The following is an 18,231-nucleotide window of genomic DNA, read 5'->3' as shown; positions in this document are numbered from 1 at the left end:
GGGATAAAGCACTTTGTTCAAAATTTCATAGGTTTCGAGTTTACTCTGCCACAAAATTGGTACATAAACACATATATACTGTCTTATACCTAGTACATTGCGAGATCCGACCCAAAAAATTTCGAAAAATGCTAAAAACTCAAATAATAACCCTACAACTTCATTCGAAAGCATGTAGCAGTGTAACTGCGCCAATTGATAAAGATAATAATCCCTATCTAGATGGTGAGATTTAGAAATATTCCCTAAGGGAGGAATATTCATCTATTTGCCTGGTTAGCTCAGTTGAAGAGGCTTTTAGATGTTATGCTAGATGAGTATAATATGCAATGTTATGCAGTGACAAAGAAATGTATTCAGACATCAAAACAAATTAAGAAGTATTTATTAAAATGTAATTTACAAAGACAGTATCTAATCTTTTTACAAACATTAATAGTTGCCTAAGAGCCATTTTAAGGCAGAGATTAAACATTTTTTACATCAAGACACAATAAAGTAACACTTGTATGCATCGTAGTTATCGATACCAAATATAACTCTAATGAGTAAAAATAAGTTAAGCCAAAGAGAATAAGATGTAATTTTGTCCAACTCCATTCAAAGATAAAGTAAATAAATTAATTGAACAAGCATCCATGTCCTCATGCTGTAGTACACTTGTCCATCTACTCTAATCAATCACTAATGTTAAATTAATTAGATTTGAGTAAGTAAGTTACTTCAAACTTAATTACCAAACTATACACTTTTTCCATCACTTTCCTGGGCTTTATGTATACTAAAAGCATCGATGGAACTTGACTAAACAAGATACATTTTAATTCTTTGCATAATTTGTACCTGACTGGTTCAGGGTGAATTACTAAAAAGACACAAATTAATGATCATCTGATCCATGATCAAATTAAAAACGAATTAACCACACACAAGGGTGGTGTAACTTAAAAGGGTAGATCATGATTAAAATCAACATTAATGATAATTTCTCCACTTAAGGTAAGAAGTTATTTGATTAGAAATCACGACAGTACAGACATTCGCGACGAGGTACCTTATTACTGCAGATTCAGGAGCCACGTGGTTTTTGGCGCTAAAACAATTTCTTATATAGAAAAAAGGGTGAAATAAGCACCTCCCCCATGATCACATGGTATAAAAGGGGTAGAAATGCTTGCAATGTCGCTAAATTTCAAAGAGAAGCTGCAACCTGTCTAAAAGCAAGCATTCTTTACAATAAATTTTGATAAATAATGAGCTTATTTCCCTATTTCGAGCCATAAATGTCGTGGGAGCGGTCAACCCTTGTCTAATAAATAACTTAACTAAATAAGAAGGGTTGACTGCCTGTGACGTCATATCTCACCTCGGGAGTAATAAGGTGACATCTAAAAAAAAAATTGATTTCGACGTTTTTGCATTTTTTGGGTTTGTATGACCCCTCTCAACCAAAAATTACACTTTGATTTGGGTACATTATCTAGATCTTGTAAAAAAACGCAAATTTCCTAACTCAAAATGCCAACAACATTGCAAGTTGTTTGGAGTTATAAGGGTATGTACATCTCAAAAAACTCCACCTTTTTGGAGTAAATTTTGTACATACAAAGTGTTAACCAACAGTTTTGATTGTTTTGAATTTGTCAGTTAGAAATAGTCACAAGGAGTGCATTTTTTATTGGTTTGTACCAAATAGGAATTTTTTTTAAATTTGATCACTTTTCAGAAAAATGAATTTGCACATAACTATATAATAAAATTTTAGTTTTTTGAGAATTACTCAAAAACTAAGCACTCTAGAAAAAAACTAACGACATTATGTTGATTGGAAATTTAATTCTCTACAACTTTGAAAACATGAAATGTTTTTTTGGATGCTTCCTTTCGCCTTCACATCAACTTTAATGAAAGGTTATAACTCAAAATGTTTTCCAAACATTGAAATATTTCCTCTTTAAGATTTTATTTTTCAACGTGTTCTTATGCTAAATGAAGGTAGAATACCAGATCTTTAAAATGATGTGCTATTCATTCCTCACAATTAATTATAAGTGGATCAAAGTAATCAATCAAGTTTTTTAAAAAAAGAAAATCACTCTCCTGTAAAATTTCACTTTTTTGAGATGTAACCTTATTACTCCCGAGGTGCGATATGTACAAGTACACAAGTATTTGTACATTTCAAACTCTTTAAAATATATACACACGTTACCTATCGTATATGATAAGGAGTAGGTATAATAAGCATCCCCTCAGATGGTACTTATGATAAGCATCACCTTAGACGATGCGGGCCATCTACACTATGTCAACTTAAAAAAAATTAAAATCATTGAAAAATATGTAAAAAAAATTACATTAAACTTAAATTTTAAAAAACGATGAAAAAATTTATAAAGTATCTTCAAAATAGAACAAAATAACTCGAATGTTGCCCACAATTATTAAGAAAGTACATATACTTACCTCAACTGAAAGCGTGTGAAATCCATAAAAAAAAATGTTATGTAAATTGGTTATTATGATGCAGTGTGTGAGTGATACTTGGCAAAAAGCTTGAAAATTAAAACAAGAAGTGCTCAAAATACAAAAAAAAAATTAATTGACAAAAAGTCATTGAAAATTATTGAAAAACTGATGGAAACGAAAACTAAAACGGGAATACTCTTTATTTTTCAAAAACTTACAGCACACATTAATCAGTTCACATTTTCTTGATGAAGGAAATAAAATCGTATAAAAATGTATAAATATTCTGCACACAACTGAATATTTTTTTGGTCAAGTAAAATAACAACTCAGGATGAATATATCAAGTCAAAATTGGGGGGTGGGGAATTCACTTGGGGTCTAGATTCCTCAGAGAACCAGAAAAATTATAGGCTCGAAATGAATAATGAATTATAAATTAATATTCGTCGACAAGTTTCAATTATCGTGTACATATTTTCTAGATAAAAAAATTATTCCCACATCAATTTTTTCAAGAAGAGAGAGGGGGTGGTGGGGGTCGAAAGGCATTTTCTCTACACGTATTTAGTGTCTAGATAGTTCTGCAAAACACAGACAAAGTGAAAAAATCGCTCCAAATGGTGAGCAATGTCGTATCATTTTCCCAACTTAGAAGAAACTCCAAGAACAAGGTAAGTCAAAATTTTCAAAAATGCTATTAACCGACACCAAAACCGTCACCATGGCCATAAAAACGTCTTCAAAACTCACCGAATGCATTGCTTCGACATTCAAAACGTTGTGACAGCATCTTTCTTCCTTATTTTTCACTATCTGAAACATAAAATTGAAAATTATTAATTTAGGTTGGTAGGTAATTTACAATATTGATTGAGCACAAAAATGAACATTAATGTGACGAAATAGTTTTCTGAAAAAGGATAGAAAACTAGATATGAGATGGAAAACGATTTTCTCAAAAACATGACAAACCATGGCTCAATTTAGACGTTGTTTTCGTGCTCAGCAACCTCAATAAAAGACGAAAAATGGCATATAAAAATTTCGTACTTTCTGGAATGAAAATTTTTGATCAATTTTTAACCCCAAAATGGGTGGTTTCCGAAAGTACAAAGCTCTATGGCAAAAATCTGACATTATGAATGAATTTGACGTGACGAAAAATCACCTATCCAGAATTTCTGCAAGATTCACGAGCAAAAAGTTTTCTTACTCTATGAAAAAAATCAAAAATTTTTACGATGAAATGAAAAAAAAAACGAAGTTGAAATCGAAATTTGAAAACAAAATTCTAAGCTTAAAAATTTGCAGAATCAAGATGCGGAAATGAAATTTAAACTTTCTTAAAATAAATTAGATTAAAAAAAAAAATTGAAATGATAGTAGAATCAAAAAATGAAAGCCAAAACTACATATAAGAAATCTCAAAATAAAATTAAAAACGAAAAATTAAAAAAAATCATCATGCAATCAAGAATAATTATTACCGATGAACATTTTTTAAAACTCAGATCAGAGGTTTATTTGCATTGCAATCTTGAAATTGATCACTAAATCGAGATCAGTAACTTCGATTTGTATGAAATCAACTCTAAAAACACAAAAAAAATTACTTTATGACCTGCCCTCCCCTTGACCCAATATTATCCACCTTCCGTTAGAATAATTTAGTGACTTTTGATTCCAAATATGCGCATTGCACATTGATGCAAATATTAATTCATTATGGAACACTTCGTATTTACGGCGAACTGAGTATGCAATTCTATTACCATCATCACGGGGATGTTAATTAAATTGCATACTCGGTTCGCCTCGAAGACCATCACACTCCATTTTTAGTTTTCTGCTAGTTTAGCCATGTTTGATCATCGGTGAATGGAGGAGGAGAGAGTCCAAAAAAAAGAGCCAATATTTTGAAATCGGTGACTTTGAATTAACAAATTTCTTATCGAGAGAGACCACTTTTTGAACCCCAACAACAACAACGGCTGATCTAAAGAATGTAATCGTTGTTGAATGAATAATCTCACATATTGTAATTCGCAAAATCAATCGAAAACGCACTTCAAATCGTAATTTTTAATTTTCTTGAATCGGTATCTAATTACAGAAAATGTTAGTTTCATAATTCAATTAAACATGAAAAATTAATCTGCCAGAGCACGCAGATGTTGCCGTGACTATGTACATTTATGTACTTTTAGGTCTCGGAAACGCCTCCATTTTTCCCACTTTTCGTGAGAATATATTTATTATTTATAGTATAGATATCGAGAAAAAAACGACCAAGATAAAATATTATCAAGACCATTATTTATCGAAAAATACAGTAAACGTGTTTGATTCTTAGAATCATAAAATTTTTTTCATGTATGATAATCAGTAGTTTATACCGAAATATCTGGCTAATCGCTGTCGATATAGATCTGTTTTGGGATGATGATTTGCTCCACCAGCTCCGTCATTTTTGCAAGCTCGATGTCTTTTTCTTTCATTTCCCTGTATAAATTGACACGTAGGTACATATGTACAATTAAAGTTGTAGTGTGGGGGGAGATGATTCAGTTAAAATAATTACCTACTTACTTTCTGTATTTGCGGAAGAAATTTGTGGAAAATATTATGGTTACCGACAATGCAGTTATCAAAATGATGATTATCATGTTGGTAATCGAGCCGTCTTTCCAAGCCCAATACCAAGAGATTTTCATTATGAAATCATGTTTAAAAAATCAGGTTAGGTGGCAGGTGCAACACTTATATAGCCTAGCATAAAATATTCAAAATGTCAGTCACCATTTCCGAAGGAGGAATCTTTGATAGGAACATTTTCAGCAGAAATAGTAGCCTGGTTGATTGCGAATTTGCCAGAGATCGAGTCTGCGAAATAATATTATTCGACTGAATTGATTTGCATGTTTCATCGATTTTTTTCAATTCGTTTATAGTTACCATTGAAGATTTTCAATTCAAAAGTAGCGATCGTCTCCCATGTTGAATTTTGCTCTCTACTACATTGATATGTACCTGCATCCATATTAGATACGTCAAATATGAACAAGCATGGCATTGCGTTTAAACTTGTACGTCTTTTTTCCTGTTGGACCGAAATGATTTTTATTGGAAGCTTATACTTGGGTAAGTACCTTCGTCTAACTACGTAATTGTTTTATTCATGTACATATTGATATCTTACCGTATTTATTTTTCCATTTTCATTTTTAACGAACCATTGTACATTCCAGGACGAGTTGAGCTCAGCATCGCAACAAAATGTCACATATGCACCCTTAACTTCTCCTATCACAACAGTATTATTTCCTATAAATTACATACCCTGGTATTAATCTGATCAAGATGAAGAAAATATTTTTTAAATGAATCAAGATTCTATAATCTTAATCTGACTTTGGTTACTTTTATACATACCACTTTTATGAAGGGAGTGCAAAATATTATCAATACAGCCATTCGTGTTGCATGTGCGAATGGTATAACTTGTTGGTATTTCCAGTTTGTCTTCTGGTAAAAACAAATAACTTTCACCATCATACATTTTCAGGTCTTTCCCAGAAAAATCATCGTGATTTGTTTTGAAGGTCGAATAGTTTGGTTTGGGATATCCTGAATAAAATAGGAAATTTACGTAGTTCAGGATCAGATGGGTTACAAGATTTACAAAATTTTCTCTACAATCTACGAGTGAAGATATGTACAACTAGGTAAAGGCATACCTCTAGTATAACTTCTTACAACAATCGGCTCATCTGTTTGTCGAGAAATAAAAGTGATGGTCTTTCTAAATGTGTACGGTGACGCTTCGCCATTCTCAATTTTTTGCAAATGCTGCTTTGTGTGATAGTTGTTTTCAATACCTAAAAGTGAAGAGGCGTGAGAAAGTCAATTTGCATATATTTCTTACAATTAGTAAAAAAAAATTTTTTAAATGAAAATGGTGAGTAATTATACTAATCTTTAGCGTCTTCTTCTCCACATGCTTTCATATTCAAAGTACCCTCAATTTTAGACTCAAAATGTTTCAAAAGCACTCAAAAAAATTCTGACTGAAATTTTTGATTTTCTAACAAAATTTCAGCCTACTTTGATACTGCCGTATGACAACTTTTTTATAAATCCCATAAATCACGACTCGATGTTGCGTTAAAAATTCTTCAAAAATGCCAAAGAAACATTTTCCTCCAAGCATTAATTGTAATTTATATGGTGAAAAATTCAATTTTAACTAAAATAAACCATAATAAATCACCAAAAAGTGTGAATTGTCAAAATATACTCGCAATAAGTAAGTAGAAGTACAAATACGATTATAAAAATTGGAAATATTCAAACAAGCCTACCATTGCAACCGACGTTCAACTTAATGCAGCAAATCACTTGTTCCCCTCTCGGTTTTGATCGATCTAAGCAAGAATATAATCCAGTATCGTACGGGGATAGAAATTTCAGCCATGTTTCCGTTGTTTCGTATGTTTTCTAAATGTGTAAATTGATAATAAAATGAGTCCTTTGCTTCTGGCATAGGTAAGTACTAAGTAGGTTAGGTAGGTGCATGTTAGGTACATAAATAAAAAACGCTTACTGATACTTCATATCCGGACAAGTCACATGAATTTTCCAACATTGTCATCATTTTTTCGGGTGATAAACGGTACCAATACGACGTATTTGTCATTTTTGTGATGTTAGTACAAGTTAATAATACGTGTTCTCTGCAGCCTCTCATCTGTTCTTTGCAGTTGGCTAAAAAATTGTTATAGTAGCTAGGTAGGTACCTTTAGATAAAATTGAGGTATTTTTTTCGAAAGACGTCGATTTTACCTGATGAATTTACGGAAATTGTCTGAGAGAAAGTTGTCATCATGACTGCTAATCCGAAAGTAACGATAGCTGTAAATACATAATTTACGTTGTTGTTATAATGTGAGTTAATTCGGTTATTGTATTGCGACTATCCTTTAGGTACACAAGAGGATGAGATGAAAAATTAAAAAATTGAAAAATAGAGTATGACACAAAAGTAATGCCCGGTGGCTTTTCTTTTTAAGTGGAAGGAGCTAGAGAGATGAATGAAGCGGCGTTGAGTAGGAAAAAATAAGGGCTTTCAAAAGCAACTTTGAAAATTTCAGGCCCATGGCACAAGGTGTCCACAAATTGAAAAACCGGTTTGGTCAAAAAATTCAAACTGGTTTTTATTAGCGCAATGTATTCTACACACTAAGGCGACAAAAACGTGATATGAATTTTTTGAAACCGGTTCATTAATTTGCAATCAGCTAGCAAAAAATACCCAAAATTGTAGATAGAGAAAAAAGTTTGAAACAAAAGTTGTAGAGCATGAAAAACTACACAATTCTGTCTACTCACATTTTGAAACCGGTTCATTGGTTCGCATTTAGCAACTAGTTTTTGACAATCGCCTAAAAGTTGGAGATAGAGAAAAAAGCATGAAACAAAAGTTGTAGAGCGTGAAAAATTGAACCTTCTTGGCTGATTGGATTTTGAAACCGGTGCATTAATTCGCAACAAGCCCATCAAAAATGAAGAGTTCAGGGAAAGAACCAGGTAAGTCACTTTTTCAAACTTCTGAGTTACGGCGTTTTGAAGTATCAGAAGGCTCCAATTTTGTAGCGAATTTGAATTTCATCAAGGTAATAACTGGAAATACATCACACAACATCCCACAAACACAACTTGAGGCATTGTAGGAAAAAAATGAAGAGATGAGCCAGTCAAGACTTGAAAAGTCACTGTTTTCGTGAAAAAATCAAGCAAAAAATCGAAAAATCAGTGTTTTGCAACAACTTGAATTCGATGAAAATCGATTATTATGATGACATAATGAAAAATTTTTGCAGTATTCTAAATTGTTGACGATGTTGAAATTTTCTTCCTGTCGCCCCACATTTGGTCTCGGCTCATTTTTCTCTTCTCCTCTTTTTTTTAAAGGCCATTTTAACCACGAAAAATCGATTTTTTTCAAAATGTGAATGGACTACATTTTTTTAATCCTCAGTGTGAATTTAATTCAACCCTTAACTCATTTTTGAAAAAAAGTGACTTACCTGGTTCTTTCCGTGGACTCTTCAAGTTACCTGGTTGCAAGTTGATTAGCCATTTTCAAAATCCAATCAGCAAAAATGGTTCAATTTTTCACGTTTTACAACTTTTGTTCCCAGCGTTTTTCTCTATCTTCAATTTTTAGGGGATAGTCAAAAACTGGTTGCTAAATGCAAACCAATCAACCGGTTTCAAAATGCGATAAAACAGATTTGCGTAATTTTTCACGACCTACATTTCATTCAAGCTTTTTTCTCAATCTCCAATTTTTAGGGGATTTTTGATAACTGGTTGCAAATTAATGAACCGGTTTCAAAATCCGATCAGTAAAAAAGGTTCAATTTTTCACGCTCTACAACTTTTGTTTCAAGCTTTTTTCTCTATCTCCAACTTTTAGGTGATTGTCAAAAACTTAGCTTCGAGTTACAACTGGCTTGTATAGTCAATTTCGACTTATCCGAGTAAAGTTACTAACATTGAGTGTTACGGAGATTTCAAGGGGAATTGAGGTTGGTTAAGCTAATAAGAGGTTTTCAAGTTGAAGAGTTTTGAGTTATCGAGGTTCCACTGTACATCAAAAAACGAACAAATTTCGATATCTCATGATCATTTTTAGTGTGAGTAGCACACTATTACTTTCAGTCAGAAAATTGAAAAATTCTTTGGCTCGAATGTTCCCTTACAAGGGAACCTCTTGAGGTGTCCGCCTCCGATTTGAACGGAACCGCGATTTTTGGAAAGAGCATGTTCTAAAACCCCCAAATCCAAATTTTCAGCTGCCCAAGTTCATTTTTGGATTTTTGACGAATTTTTGAAAATCCAAAATTGACTATTTTGGTGATTCATGCTTTTTTTTAAAGTACGTACTTGATCAGTAAAAATGTTCAAAATAAATCCTAACACTGATATTAACTCCCCAAATCCAAATTTCGCCATTTCCAGCCATTCTGGAGCCTCCAGCGCCATTTTTCAATTTCTCCAGGATTTTGAATTCGCTCCAGAAGGCATGAATAATGCAGTTGGGCAGCTAAAAATAGAGTTGTGTATTATACTCGACTTGTTCAACGAGTTTATCTACATTTGAGCCGATTTTGGGAGTGACACCTCAAAAGTGGCTTTTTGACCAGTTTTTTTCAAAATTAAAAAATCCAAAAAATTCAAAAGATAACCGTTTTTGAGGAAATTTTTGAAATTCGCGCCAAAAAAAAGGATAAAAAAGGAAAAAGGGCCATATCAATTAAGCGAACCCGATGTCAATTTTATTGATTTACAACCTTTAGAAAATAAATGTTGAATTAAACAAACACAATGGTGGTAAAAATCTTTCCCATTGTTCAATTTTGAAAAATCAACAATTATTTTATAAAGGTTGTAAATGACTTACATTTATAAAAGAGGCAGATAAGGTAAGCAAACATAATAGGCCATGAAATGAGGGGGAGGGGGGGTTGTGTGGCGAGGGTATAATGGTTTACCCTCAGATGTTCCCGCTCCCCTTGAGTCATTTGTAATTTTGCTGTGCTGCTGTGAAGTTTGTTCGCCATCCCGTTGTGCTTTCGAGCTTTTGGTTTTACGTAGTGCTTTTGATATTGCATAGTGCTTTCAATAGATATTGTGTTGTGCTTTCGAGCTTTCATTTAGCATGGTGTAAGAACAGTCCAATTCTGAAGTATGGCGTAATTTGAAGAATTGCCCAGATAATCAATGGAAAAGTTATGTATTATAACTATGTCAGGAGAACGACGAAATCCTCGATCTCAGCTAAAAAAATTGACTAAGGTGACGTCTCATGCTTCTCATTTCATTCATATTGGAAAAGAAAAACTCTCTCCTTATTTTTTCGAGCTTTTATTGCAAAGATGTTTTCAAAAAGTACAACTTTTCCTAACACACGAGCTCCTGAACATTCACTTGAAGATATAACTGCGGGGTTCAATTTTTTCGGAAGGGTTTTCAAGACTTTTAAACTACCAATTTTTAATCGTATTAAAGATGATAAAATTACCTACAGAATTAATAATTGAAAATTCTACATGAACTTAAACTAATCATAAATGAAAAATAAATAAAGATATTTTTACCAAAAAAAGGAAATAAAAAATTAATAAAACTCAAAGTTTTAAATTTAAAAAATAAATTGAATTTAAATTTAAATTAATATTTATTTTAAAAATAATTATCAATAAAGGATATGAAAAAAAATATATATAAATAAATAAAATTAAACTAGAATTTAACCATTCAAATTCTAACGCCTGTAACCTAATTACTAATTAGATATATGTACGTAGACAAAACTACCTTTTATGCTTGTGGTTTAATAAGTACCTAATTCAAATTATCAGAAATCTTTGTGTTACTTACGGTTGGAATATAGAAATATTGATGACGTCATCGTCTCCTATGCAAATTGAGAAGAAATTACGCAGATAAAATAATTATATGCGATTAATTTTTAATAAATTTAACAAACTTCTAGATCGACCTCTCCCGTCGCGAATAATTTCATGTATACCTAGTATCTGTTTGTACTTCACTTAAATCGCGAATTTTATTACGTAAATACACATGGTATATATTTAGTAGTTAGTTGGGTGGCGTGCGCAACTTCGTAAGCGGGAACCAACGAAAAGCCCATCGGCTGCTAACTCGGGGCACTCGTTGGTTCCCGCTTATACGAAGTTGCGCACGCCACCCGCCTAACTTACAGACAGACACTCTATCGAGTGATAAATATGATGAAAACACATCAGACGGAAATTTGTGTGTCGTACTTTGGTCATCCTACGCATAGGTTCAATGTTTCATTTACTTCTTCCGTGAAAGTTGTCTGTCATTATCTCTGCGAAATTCTACCACGTAAATCCATTTTATCGACACTCTATCGAGTGATAAAAAATTATGAAAATAGATCTGACGGAAATTTGGGAGCGTTTTTTAGTCATCCACAGCAGAAGAAATTCATCGATTTCATGCACCCTCATAAACGTATCACATGCATGCTCAAACACACATCAAAAATTTGAAATAGAGTCGAACTGGAATCATTACGTATGTATCAAGTGCATAAGTACTGAACGAGCCAAGCGAGTAAAAAAATGCTATCAAATTAGTTATCAATTATCATGAAAATTATCATAAAAATGATGGGTACGAGAAATAAGCATACAATCAGTTCACATTTTCTTAACGAAGAAAATAAATCGTGTAAATATTTTATACTCAATTTATATTTAATATATGTATATACCTACCAAAACAAAAATGCTTATTCGTATGTGCTTCAATATTTTTTCACGAACAGGATGGGTATACCTATGGGTCATTCCTGTCAACTCAACCAGCGTTTTTGAGTCATGTCTTTCGATTTCGCTCAAATTTGTTTTACAAAATATACCCACCCACTACCCAGTAAGTAAGAACCCCGCAATTACTTTGGTTCAGTGAGTGGATGGGGGCCGGGGGGCTTCCATTATTTTCACATTGTCTCGAGGTACTCAACTTTAGCAGCCCATTCCTCCAAACCTATGATACTTTGATCAAAACTGATTTCAAAATTCGAAAGGGCATTGCATTTATAACTTCTTAAGCATTTTGAAATTTTCAAAAGTTGAAAGTTGAACTTTCAAATTGAAAATTTAAATTTCAAAATAGCGCTGTAAGTGGGAGCTACCATTTAAAATTTTGAAAAAATTCCCATGGATGTACCTTTTGATGATTTTTTGAAATATTTAAGTTTCGAGATGAGATCTCTTAATGGAAGGGGAGCACCCTTGGGCGAAACTTTTGAAAGAAAATCTGGGGCATGTGATATATTGAATTGTATGTTTTTGGTGACGCTGAACACGAAATTTTTGATAGGAACCCCTCCTATGGCCCCTAGCACCTCCCCAAAGGGGTTAAAAGTTCAAAAAATTGATTTGTTCGTGTGACACATGGAATAGTATGTTTTTGGTGACGCTGAACACGAATATGAAGTCAGATTTTTGATTGGACCCCATCCACGGCCCCCAACAATTTTCTTGGACTCTTACGTATTAGGGGAGGTTCTGGGGGCCATGGGAGAGGTCGATTCAGAAAACTATGGCTATATTCGTGTTCAGCGATATCGAAAACGTACTATTTCATGTGTCACACGAATGTAACCGTTTTTTTGGAGGTTACTCCCTTTGGGGAGGTACTTCTGGGGGCCGTGGGTAGGGTCCGAACCAAAAGCTGAGTTCATATTCATGTTCAGCGTCACCAAAAACATACTATTCCATGAGTCGCACGAACAAAACACTTTTTTGAACTCCCCCCCCCCCTTGGGGAGGTTCGGGGGGCTATGGGAGGAGTCCTATCAAAAATCTGACGTCATATTCGGGTTCAGCGTCACCAAAAACATAGGGCAAGGAGGATGGCCTATTTTGTTGTCAGAAATTCTGTGCACTTCAAGAGAATAAGTACACTTAAAGTCCTATACTTCTCCTTCATAAGGTCAATTCTGGAGTTTGGTGTACTAGTTTGGTTCCCTCATACTAAAAAATTTATAAAAGAGCTTGAAAAAATTCAAACTAGATTTTTGAACAGGGTGTCTACCAAAATTTAATTCTCAAAAATAGCGACTTTTCGCGACTTTTAGCGACTTTTTTTCGCGACTTTTTTTCAGTTAAAAGTACCCCCCCCCCCCCCCCAAAAAAAATTTCCAACGTAAAAATGTTTTTTTTCGACAGTTCCCACACCCAATTTTTCAACAAAAAAAATGGGATTTTTCAATAGTTCCCATGTAACATGAAAAAAAATTTATGAAGAACCTTTTTTAGTTTCCATATGACATAAATAGTCATCCAAATTTTCGAGCTTTTCTTTTTCCTTTTCCATTTACTTAACTCTCTTCAGTTCTAAAATTTCAATTTCTTCGATTGTTCTTTTTCTAGTCATTTCAACCACTAATTTTTCTTTTTGTTTAAGCGAGAAGTTCATTCTTTCACTCCAAAACTTTGAAAGTTGAATGATATTTTTTCAGAAATTTCGATGTGTAAAAAGAAAAGAAAAGAAGCCCGAGCGAAGCGAGGGCAAAAGCTTTTGAAAATTTGACTTTTGAAAAGTAAAAAAACACATTTTTCTTCTATCACGGGCCCTTTCTTTATTGTCGGACCCTCCAGAATGAGCGAGTCCTAGGTAACTCTCGACGGTCCTGCTCCTCCAGCAATCTAACAATAATTTCCAAAATATTACAATAGGTACATATTTCTAAAAATACACCTACATGGCCCGTACGAACCGAGCCAACTGAGGGCAAAAGCACTGGTAACACGAAAATTCACAATTCTCCAGAAGTGAAAAAATATCATTTTTAATGTGAGAAGTCAATTTTTCTATCATCAAGACTCAACGTTTGGCTAAAGAAAACGAAATAATATGCCCGAGCGAAGCGAGGGCGAAAGCTTTTGAAATTTTGAATTTTTATGATTATTTAAAATGCTAATTTGGCAGTAGCATTAACATTGAATAATAATACGAAACGTTTTTAAAATTCGAAGTTTGGACAATTTATAGCGACTTTTTGGTATTTTTAGCGAAAATCGCGACCTTTTAGCGACTTTAGCGCCCTATTTTCAAAATCGCGACTTTTCGCGACTTTTAACGCTATAGCGACCTGGTAGACACCCTGTTGAAGTACCTATATTTTAAGACTTTTGAATATTATCCTTATGACTTATCACAAAAAGAACTTTTGGAAGGGTTTGAAGTGGAACCATTAGAAAAAAGAAGAGAAACAATTGCAATAATGTTTCTGTATGATCTTATCCACTGCAACATAAATGACCAGGCCATTTTTTAAGAAATGTTCACTGGGTGGGCAAGGGGACAGTGGCATAGCCAGAGGGAGGGGTGAAGGCCATTGCCCCCACTCACGAGTAAAAATTTGAAATGAAACATGCAAAAATGGCCTTTTTATCATTTTTGGGATCTAATTTTTCAAAAAGTGTTCCCTCTCGCTCTATTCAAGCAGGAATTTTACTACTGTTTTTATAAAATCATTACACATCATGAAAGGTTTTCAGAAAATCACCTCTAAAATCAAGTTGTTCTGTTCAGATAAAAATGAAAAATTTGCGTTTTCCATATGCTTTGAGTATTATGAGTATTTCTAGAATTTTTCTGCTTTTCGCATTACAAATTTGTTTTGGAAAATTTGCAATTTTAGAAGCAGAACAGCGTCAATTTTGATGAAAGAATTTGGTTTGTCTAATGTCAACATTCTTCAAATTCAACTACAGATTTTTTGAAATTCTAATTGTGTAGAAGAGAACCAAATTGGCCCGAGCGAAGCGAGGGCAGAAGCTTCCGAAAATTCGTTGTTCAATGAGTAGAAGAACATAATTTTTAATGTAAGAATTCGATTTTTCAAATTTCAACTTTTTCTAAATTTCATTACTACTTAATGGTGTCTTAAAATTCTAATTGCAAAGAAGTAAATATGTATCGAATTGGCCCGAGCGAAGCGAGGGCAAACGTTTTTCAAAATTTATAGGTTTTAGAAGTAAAACAACAATAATTTTAAAGTAAATAGTCTCCACTGCAGACATTTAAAAAAAAATGCTTTCCAAGCATAGTTATGAATAATTTGAGAAAAAGAAAATCAAGTTAGCCCGAGCGAAGCGAGGGCAAAAGCTTTTGAAAAAAATAATAATTTAGAGAATAGATTGGTGATTTTGAGTGCAAATTAAACACTTTCTTGGGCAAATCGAATTTACTGGGTGGGCAAAGCTAAGTCACTGGGTGGGCATTTGCCCATGCACTTATATGTTAAAAAATGGCCTGTAAATGACAGTAACCTTTTGGGAAAAATCAATTTCTGGGCCCCAAAAATCCACTCCAGGCAGAAAAAAATATTCTCCTTGAACAACTACAACACATTTAGGATGAAGGTATCTCCTATGAACAACATCATGGGTATCTCTGACGACTTCCTCTGTAGGAGTGCAGATGCTGATATTTTTAGTATGGGTAGGTCTGCTTTCAGGCGTGTGGTGGGGATGGCATGGGAGTAGGAGTGGGGGTGCAGTGGGAGCCGTTTGTGAACCATTTCATATTCTGTATCTTATTTTTCTTTAGTTCTCTATGTTTTCTTTTTCTTTTCTTTTTTATACCTAAGTATTTCTGGTGTTATACTTCTTTGCTTACTTCTTACATTCTCTTTAGATAGAAACTAGAAAGCACTACTTTTATAGATATTACTTTTGTCTTTTTTGTTTTGTTTTTTTTTTGTTTTTTTTTTTCTCCTTTTTGCTTGCTTTTGTATTTTTGTATTTCTCAAGCTTGTTTCTCTGGAGTAAATCTTAGTCTTATCTCTTTAATTATAAATGGTCTCTCCTGTAATTGGCTTTAGCTGTTGGAGAGACCTAAATTGTAAAATAAAATAAAAATAAAATAAAAATAAAAACATACAATTCAATACATCATATGCCCCAGATTTTCTTTCAAAAGTTTCGCCCAAAATTGGGGGTGGGGCTGCTCCCCTTCCATTAAGAGATCCCATCTCGAAACTTAAATATTTCAAAAAATCATCAAAAGGTACATTCATGGGAATTTTTTCGAAATTTCAAACGGTAGCTCCCACTTACAGCGTCATTTTGAAATTTGAACTTTTAATTTGAAAGTTCAACTTTCAACTTTTGAAAATTTCAAAATGCTTAAGAAGTTATAAATGCAATGCCCTTTCGAACTGTGAAATCAGTTTTGATCAAAGTATCACAGTTTTGGAGGAATGGGCTGCTAAAGTTGAGTACCTCGAGACAATGTGAAAATAATGGAAGCCCCCGGATCCCACCCACTCCGTGAAGGGTCTGGGACCAAACTAATTGCGGGATTCTTACTTACTGGGTAGTGGGTGGGTATATATTGTAAAAAAATTTGAGCGAAATTGAAAGACATGACTTTCAAAATCGCCTTTTTTTGGTTGAGTTGACATGGAATGACCCCTACCCCATTACATCTACGAGATGAATCGGCCCTTGGTTCAGATTTTGAAAATATTCATAAGGTAGGTAAAGGTGAATACCAAAGAGATAGCCTTTTACTTTTCAAGCATAAAAATTCCCGTTTTATTGAAATGGAAATTTTTTGCAATTCATCAGACGTATTATTATACGGTTGAATTATTCAGATTCATTTTTCTTAAACTTGACATTTTTATTTAGAATATTTTCAAAGTCGAAAGCCAAATCAATTCGAAGATTTTTTCATTTATGCAGAGAATTTATTCCCGCATATGATTTTTTTTCGAAAAAATTTGTCGTTCTGGGGAAAACTCTCGATCGAAGTTTATTTGTTGCCAACCTTCTACCTACATTCAAATTTCAAAAAAAAATATCACAAAATTCATTTTCAAGTAAGAAATAATTGGTATTTATTTTGAAATAATAATTAAAGAACCTACGTCGAGTGACCTAAATTACATTTTTAAAACGAACACTTTCAATTTGTAAGTATGTACCTAATGCCTAAATTACTTTTTGTTTTTCACCCTCGATCTCCAGTTTGGGAATTCCCAAAACTTACATTATTCATGAAAAATTCTTTATTAAAATAGGATCGTTACCCTACCTACTTAATTACTTATAAACCTTATACAATATGTTCAAATATCTTATGGTAGGCATGCTTAAATAAGGTGGGAGATTTCTTTTGCTTCTTATCATATGTATCTTATTAGATATGCACACCTATATTTTTGAAAAAGCTCAAACAACTGAATTAAAATATTTACAATGCAATTGGTATTTTTTTTGTTTTTTGTTTTTACAAATTAAGGATACAGTATACTGAAAAAATGAAAGTTTTAAAAAGAACTTTCAGCATTTACCAGCTTCAAATATACCTGCTCATAAAATGTTTTTTTCAAAGTTCTCCATTTTTGAGCACTTCGAGAGTAACAACATCAAAACATTTTTCTATCAAACTCATGTATCTGAAACATTTATGAATGAGGCAGTTTCACTTGCATTTTCATCTTCAGAGAATTTTGAACTTGAAACGCTGCTTTCCGTCTCCGATTCATCAGTGTCAGAATTTATTAAATGGTGGCTAGACTCATCAATTACCTGTATTGGAGAAAAGTAATGCGATATAAATTGCAACCTAGCAAAAATACATACATAGGTACCAATATTTCACCAATCCAGACATGTTATTACTTAAACCCATACCTCAGTACGTGTCAATAATTCTGTCAAGAGTTCCACAATAGTCGAAAAATTTGGACGACGTTCAGGTTCAGTTTTCCAACAATCCAACATTAAATTATACCTGCGACACGTGATCGGATTCGTAAGCTTATAAGTAAAATTACAGAACGAGAGAAATTTTAAAAGGAATCCATGTTATTGCACTTACATGTTTGTAGATGTGTTTGGAGGCTTTTCCATTCTATAATTTTGGTTTAGAACGTGAAGTAGCTCAACAAGCTTACGAATCGTAGGATATGGGTTACCACCCATCGTTGCAATTTCCCATAATAGAATGCCGTATGACCACCTAACAAAAAGTTGTCATTGAAAATATATTGTTTTTTTTTCAGCACCGTCATTGTAAGGGAGGGAGGAGTAGGCGGACAGTTTGGATACTTTACGTTTTTTGCCGTTTTGCAATGCCTAAACAAACTCAGTTGGAAATTGCGCGTTTAGAAAGCAG

At 33.3% G+C, this 18,231-nt stretch overlaps 2 protein-coding genes across 4 annotated transcripts in view; both read right to left on the bottom strand.

Moving 5' to 3' along the window:
- Positions 1 to 2,683: 2,683 nt before the first annotated feature.
- On the bottom strand, positions 2,684 to 11,151 carry LOC135843928 (uncharacterized). 2 transcript variants are annotated; one of them, XM_065361982.1, is made up of 12 exons: positions 10,918 to 11,151; positions 7,315 to 7,383; positions 7,076 to 7,236; positions 6,834 to 6,969; positions 6,210 to 6,350; positions 5,905 to 6,099; positions 5,672 to 5,796; positions 5,428 to 5,572; positions 5,272 to 5,355; positions 5,062 to 5,155; positions 4,869 to 4,974; positions 2,684 to 3,285 (listed from the first exon to the last, which is right to left on the bottom strand). In XM_065361982.1, exons 1-11 carry the CDS (start codon positions 10,946 to 10,948, stop codon positions 4,881 to 4,883), a joined length of 1,275 nt encoding a protein of 424 aa, XP_065218054.1. In that variant the 5' UTR covers positions 10,949 to 11,151; the 3' UTR covers positions 2,684 to 3,285; positions 4,869 to 4,880. The 2 variants fall into 2 exon arrangements, with proteins under 2 accessions (XP_065218054.1, XP_065218053.1); XM_065361981.1 differs by lacking the exon at positions 2,684 to 3,285 and having other exon boundaries at positions 4,540 to 4,974.
- A 5,546-nt stretch (positions 11,152 to 16,697) lies between these two features.
- LOC135842291 (fibroblast growth factor receptor 2-like) overlaps positions 16,698 to 18,231 on the bottom strand; it is a 72,606-nt gene continuing 71,072 nt past the window's right edge. For both annotated transcript variants that reach the window (XM_065359677.1, XM_065359678.1), the window contains 3 exons: positions 17,935 to 18,075; positions 17,748 to 17,847; positions 16,698 to 17,642 (listed from right to left, as the gene is read on the bottom strand). In XM_065359677.1, the coding sequence (XP_065215749.1) occupies positions 17,502 to 17,642; positions 17,748 to 17,847; positions 17,935 to 18,075 (382 nt within the window). In that variant the 3' untranslated portion in view covers positions 16,698 to 17,501. The remainder of the gene's footprint in view (positions 17,643 to 17,747; positions 17,848 to 17,934; positions 18,076 to 18,231) is intronic.

This window comes from Planococcus citri, chromosome 4 (assembly GCF_950023065.1).
Source record: "Planococcus citri chromosome 4, ihPlaCitr1.1, whole genome shotgun sequence".
NCBI classification, from domain to species: Eukaryota; Metazoa; Arthropoda; class Insecta; order Hemiptera; family Pseudococcidae; genus Planococcus; species Planococcus citri.
The sequence above is the reverse complement of the archived record's forward strand: the minus strand, read 5'-3'. Positions and strand labels throughout refer to the sequence as shown.